Source organism: Salmo salar, chromosome ssa13, assembly GCF_905237065.1.
Source record: "Salmo salar chromosome ssa13, Ssal_v3.1, whole genome shotgun sequence".
NCBI classification, from domain to species: domain Eukaryota; kingdom Metazoa; phylum Chordata; class Actinopteri; order Salmoniformes; family Salmonidae; genus Salmo; species Salmo salar.
In genome coordinates, this window is record NC_059454.1 from 86,505,629 (window position 1) to 86,511,628 (window position 6,000).

Genomic DNA, 6,000 nt, shown 5'->3' on the forward strand with positions numbered 1-6,000 from the left:
AAGACTAAAGCAGGAAGTACCAGTGACTCGCTCAATAAGGAAGTGGTCAGATGACGCAGATGCTAAGCTACAGGACTGTTTTGCTAGCACAGACTGGAATATGTTCCGGGATTCTTCCGATGGCATTGAGTCACTGGCTTCATCAATAAGTGCATCGAGGACGTCGTCCCCATAGTGACCGTACGTACATACCCCAACCAGCCATGGATTACAGGCAACATCCGCTATGAGCTAAAGGGTAGAGCTGCCGCTTTCAATGAGCAGGATGCTTATAAGAAATCCCACTATGCCCTCCGATGAACCATCAAACAGGCAAAGCGTCAGTACAGGACTAAGATTGAATCGTACTACACCGGCTCCAACACTCGTCGGATGTGGCAGGGCTTGCAAACTATTACGGACTACAAAGGGAAGCACAGCCGCGAGCTGCCCAGTGACACAAGCCTACCAGACGAGCTAAATTACTTCTATTCTCGCTTCGAGGCAAGCAACACTGAAGCATACATGAGAGCATCAGCTGTTCCGGACGACTGTGTGATCACGCTCTCCGTAGCTGATATGAGTAAGATGTTTAAACAGGCCAACATTCACAAGGCTGCAGGGCCAAAAGGATTACCAGGATCTGTACTCCCAGCATGCACTGACCAACTGGCAATGTCTTCACTGACATTTTCAACCTCTCCCTGACCGAGTCTGTAATACCAACATGTTTCAAGCAGACCACCATGGTCCCTGTGCCCAAGAACACCAAGCTAAACTGCCTAAATGACTACCGACCCGTAGCACTCACATCTGTTGCCATGAAGTGCTTTGAAATGCTGGCCATGGCTCACATCAATACCATTATCCCAGAAACCCTACACCCACTCCAATTTTCATACCACCCCAACAGATCCACAGATGATGCAATCTCTGTTGCACTCTACACTGCCCTTTCCCACCTCCACAAAAGGAACACCTACGGGAGAATGCTATTCATTGATTACAGCTCAGCGTTCAACACCAAAGCTCATCACTAAGCTAAGGACCCTGGGACTAAACACCTCCCTTTACAACTTGATCCTGGACTTCCTGACGGGCAGTCCCCAGGTGGTAAGGGTAGGTAACAACACATCTGCCACGCTGATCCTCAACATGGGGGCCCTTCAGGGGTGTGTGCTCAGACCCCTCCTGTACTTCTTGTTCACCCATCACTGCATGATCAAGCACGACTCCAACACCATAATTAAGTTTGCCGACGACACAACAGTGGTAGGACTGATCACCGACAACAATGAGACAGCATATAGGGAGGAGGTCAAAACCTGGCAGTATGGTGCCAGGATAACAATCTCTCCTTCAGCATGATCAAGACAAATGAGATGATTGTGGACTACAGAAAAAGAGGACCGAGCACGCCCCCATTCTCATCGACGGGGCTGTAGTGGAGCAGGTTGAGAGCTTCAATTTCCTTGGTGTCCATATCACCAACAAACTATCATGGTCCAAACACACCAGATACTGACTGTTACTTTTGATTTTGACCCCCCCCCCTTTGTTCAGGGACACATTATTCCATTTTTGTTAGTCACGTCTGTGGAACTTGTTCAGTTTATGTCTCAGTTATTGAATCTTGTTATGTTCATACAAATATTTACACATGTTAAGTTTGATGAAAATAAACGCAGTTGTAAGTGAGAGGACGTTTCTTTTTTTGCTGAATTTATTAGTGTTATTTAACACTGGTAATTAAAGGAATGAGTGGTTTTGGGTGGATCTTTCCTTTAAGTGAACGCTTCCATTGCTACAGGTGATGGTGCAGTGCTGTAGAGGTTATTTGTCTTTTCTTTCATGTCATAGTACCCACTAATTCAGATTTTACTTTTTAGGTAAGAAGGGCCCTCCGGGTGCACCTGGCCCCCTAGGCCCTCCAGGGCCACAGGGGCCACCTGGTATTCCTGGCATTCCAGGCATCCCTGGGAACAACGCCATGGGCCCCTCAGGACCACCCGGACCTCCAGGCCCTGCTGGACCCCCAGGGCCACAGGGACCCCCTGGTCTTCAAGGACCCTCAGGTACCTCCTCACTTTCATTCCATTTGGCCCAAATCCTGATTTATTTGTGTTGTTCAACCTTTCATTAAAAAAACTGACACAGTAATTGTTCTCTACTCTACAGGGGGCAGAGTTAGAGATAGCCAGGTGTGTTACTCTTTCAATTTGTAATATATTTTTTTATGTATGTCCACTTTTCCACAAATGAATTATTTATTGTTGTGTTACAGCCTGCTGTGGTACATCTCCAAGGCCAAGAAACAACAATACAGGTCAAGGAAGGTAAGAGTTAAATTTTAGATCCTCTCGTCCTCACATCACTGAATTACTAAAATAAAGGCAAATTTACAGTCAGAAATAATTTTCAAGAAGTCTATTATTTGTTATTAGTTCCTCTAAGAATAGATCGGAATAAGTTAAGACATTAATTCACTGGAGGAGACATACACATACACATTGTATTTACTGCAGTTTATTTTTTGCCTGTCTATAATTGTATGGCAATGACGGATGTTGAGTGACTGCCCTTTTCTCACGCTGAGATCTTTCAGAAGGCGTACTGAGAAACTGGAAAATGATATCCATGCATCACAAGGTGTTCAAGATGCACTCGAGATCTGGGGAGCTGGAGGTGTTGGTAGATGGCACCTACTTCATCTATAGTCAGGTAGAAGTGAGTACGGTCTTAGGCCTAACTCTTCCTATCGCCTGCATGTCACTCATCCTTTCTCTCTGCAGTCCCATTGAATTATATCTCAAAGGTTAGTAAGGTCGAAAAATCTAAATTGGCTGTGGTAAGGCCGACTATACTAGGCATAATCGCTAATGAATCCTTAGCATTGAGTCTAAACTTTATTATTGTCAGAAATCCAAATTAGATTTCCCCATGAAATTACTTGTATTAAATAGCAATTATCAGGAATACTATAGGCTACATTTCTCAGAACACACATGGTTGATTTTGACTGTGCTTTTGGCTGCAGAGGGAAATGTCTGGATGAGTGAAGTGAATGTATTGCATGCCCTTCAAACTGAGCCACATTGTACAAAGTGAATCATATGCTGTGGTAATTTTTGCCCAGTTTGCCTGCTATATCTCATGATTGGAAATAAATTCAGTTAAATAAGTAGTCTAGTAGTTTATTATCTGTATTCTCATATTTGTGTTATTTCCTCAGAATTTAAAATAATATTTCTGGCATGTTTGTCCACACATAACTTTTCCTACCAGGTTTACTACCTCAACTTCACTGACATTGCTAGCTATGAGGTGATGGTGGACAAGACGCCGTTCCTGCGCTGTACACGGAGCATCGAGACTGGACAGCGCAAGTTCAACACCTGCTACACGGCTGGGGTGTGTCTGCTGCGTGCCCGGCAGAAGATCTCCATCAAGATGGTGTACGAGGACACCTCCATCAGCATGACCAACCACACCACCTTCTTGGGGAGCATCCGCCTCGGGGATGCCCCCCCGGCCAGCCACTCTTGAAGAGGCAGGCCTACCAACCTGTCTGTCAAGCCACGACCCACCCTTCTACCAGCATATCCACCTATGGCCTGCGGAGGCTCCTCCCACTCTACTCTTCCTCTACAACCATCACCACCACCTATCACATATCGACCAATAAGGAGATGAGGATGCCCACCTACTCCAGAGATGACATCATGTATAGTACTAAAGTATCCGCCCTCAGCCTGGGCCAGGCCCACCCCTTCAGGCTACTACTGAGCTGATAAGCCCCACCCTCCCTTATAATAGTGGGATGACCAGGTGTAATGATATTAACCGCTGCCTGTTATCTCTTAATGGAAGATTCCTTCCACAGAGCGATGATAACTATGACCTTCGGAGGTGATGATGGACAAATATGCACCCAACGTGTCTTAGCATTAAGAAAGGGAGGAGTTGTTTGAAGAAAAAAATACATTAGACTTTACTTTTAGAATTGTGCATTTATAGATAATAACTTGGTTTCCCTGGTCATGACATGCTTGAGAAACCAAGGTTGACAGGAGTCAGTCATGTCTCCACTGAAAGAACTGTCTGTTAGTTAGACAACATAGGTACATACTGTAAAAGTTTTTGAAAACAATATAGAAATACAATGTGTGGCAGTGGTCTGATGAAATTAACATTTATAGCTGAAACAGAAACATTTCTCTGTTAGAATGTGCACTGGTTAAAGCAAATTATTGATCTGTAGGCAAATCCCTCTCCACTCTCGCAAGTCCACTCTCTGTCTCCCTCTGTCTCTCTCCCTCTCTCCCCTCTCTCTTTCCCTCCCTCTCCCTCTCTCTCTCTCTCTCTCTCTCTCTCTCTCTCTCTCTCTCTCTCTCTCCTTCTCTCCCTCTCTCTCTCTCTCTCTCTCTCTCTCTCTCTCTCTCACCCCCTCTCAGTCTCTCTCTCCCCCCTCTCTCTCTCTCTCTCTCTCTCTCTCTCTCTCCATCTTTCCCTCTCTCCCTCTCTCTCTCCCTCTCTCTCTCCCTCCATATCTCTCCCTCTCTCCCCCTCTCTCTCCCTCTCCCCCTCTCTCCCCCTCTCTCTCCATCTTTCCCTCTCTCCCTCTCTCTCTCACTCTCTCTCTCCCTCCTTATCTCTCCCTCTCTCTCCCCCTCTCTCCCTCTCCCTCTCTCTCTCCCCCCTCTCTCTCTCTTGAATAATAAGGTCAGTATGAATGTTTCTTTTTTATTTGAAATTAAATTGTTTGTCAAATATGGAATCACTTGGAATAATACTGTAGATTAAATGTTTTATTTTTCCAAATTACTAATAGCATGACCTGAAATGCTATTCATCATTTACTATGTTGACCGGTCATGATCACAATACTTTTCTGGATGGGGTTATATTTCCTTTCTTTATTTAGTTCTGCTTTGGTTTGTTTGAAATAACTAATTCACTTGTCATTCCCTTTGAGCTGAACCAGTCATGTCCTGTTTCTGGAAGGCCATTTGTGTTTCAGTTTTTCTCAGAAGAATTCTGTCTTTCCATATACATAGGCAGCTTGAAGCTTTTGTAAATATCACACACAGTCAAAATATTTTTCAGCATATAACTCCTTGTCATGTTCATGTTTATATGTGAGTGAACACATTAGTCTTTAAGGAATAATTTAAGGGCACAGAGTATCTGTCAACATGCAGTTTCTGGATGTTTATGAAACTGCTCTGCACTGTGCATGTACTGTTATTATTACACGGTTTGGTCAATCACCATGCAGTCAACCTTCTGGAAAATTGGTGACAAAAGCAGAATCTGGTCCAGTTGTTTTGAAAAAGTTTCAAAACAGTTACGGAAGGAACAATAGATGAAGAGTTTCATTCCAAAACACTATATATACATTTTCAGAAATGTTGGTAAATTAGTTTTTATTGTTTAGATAACTTATGAAAGAGATTGTTGTGTTTTCACCATCTAATCATGGCATGGGGTTGTTCGATGACAGACATGTATTTGTATAAAATCTATCACTTGATGGTTTCATTTCAGAGAGACAAATAATCATGTTTTGTTGCAAAACGCTATATATCCGCCTCACTCTCAGAGAAATACAGTACTTGTCAAAAGTTTGGACACACCTACTCATTCAAGGGTTTTTCTTTATTTTTACTATTTTCTACATTGTAGAATAATAGTGAAGACATCAAAACTATGAAATAACACATATGGAATCACGAAGTAAATCAAAAAGTGTTAAACAAATCAAAATAGATTTTAGATTTTTCAAAGTAGCCACCCTTCCACACATGCGGAGATCATCCGTTCAACTACTCTGTGTCTCACAAAGACGACGTTTGGAACCAAAAATCTCAAATTTGGACTCATCAGACCAAAGGACAGATTTCCACTGGTCTAATGTCCATTGCTCGTGTTTCTCGGCCCAAGCAAGTCTATTCTTCTTCATGTTGGTGTCCCTTAGTAGTGGTTTCTTTGCAGCAATTCGACCATGAAGGCCAGTTTCAT

At 43.4% G+C, this 6,000-nt stretch overlaps 1 protein-coding gene across 4 annotated transcripts in view; it reads left to right on the top strand.

Moving 5' to 3' along the window:
- LOC106567777 (ectodysplasin-A) overlaps positions 1-4,367 on the top strand; it is a 61,038-nt gene extending 56,671 nt beyond the window's left edge. The window contains exons 4-8 of one of the 4 annotated variants that reach the window (XM_014137502.2): positions 1,869-2,054; positions 2,158-2,180; positions 2,264-2,315; positions 2,576-2,706; positions 3,265-4,367. In XM_014137502.2, coding sequence (XP_013992977.2) covers positions 1,869-2,054; positions 2,158-2,180; positions 2,264-2,315; positions 2,576-2,706; positions 3,265-3,525 — 653 coding nt within the window. In that variant the 3' untranslated portion in view covers positions 3,526-4,367. The remainder of the gene's footprint in view (positions 1-1,868; positions 2,055-2,157; positions 2,181-2,263; positions 2,316-2,575; positions 2,707-3,264) is intronic. The other 3 variants (XM_014137503.2, XM_014137504.2, XM_014137505.2) reach the window with 3 other exon arrangements.
- The last annotated feature ends 1,633 nt before the right edge of the window (positions 4,368-6,000 follow it).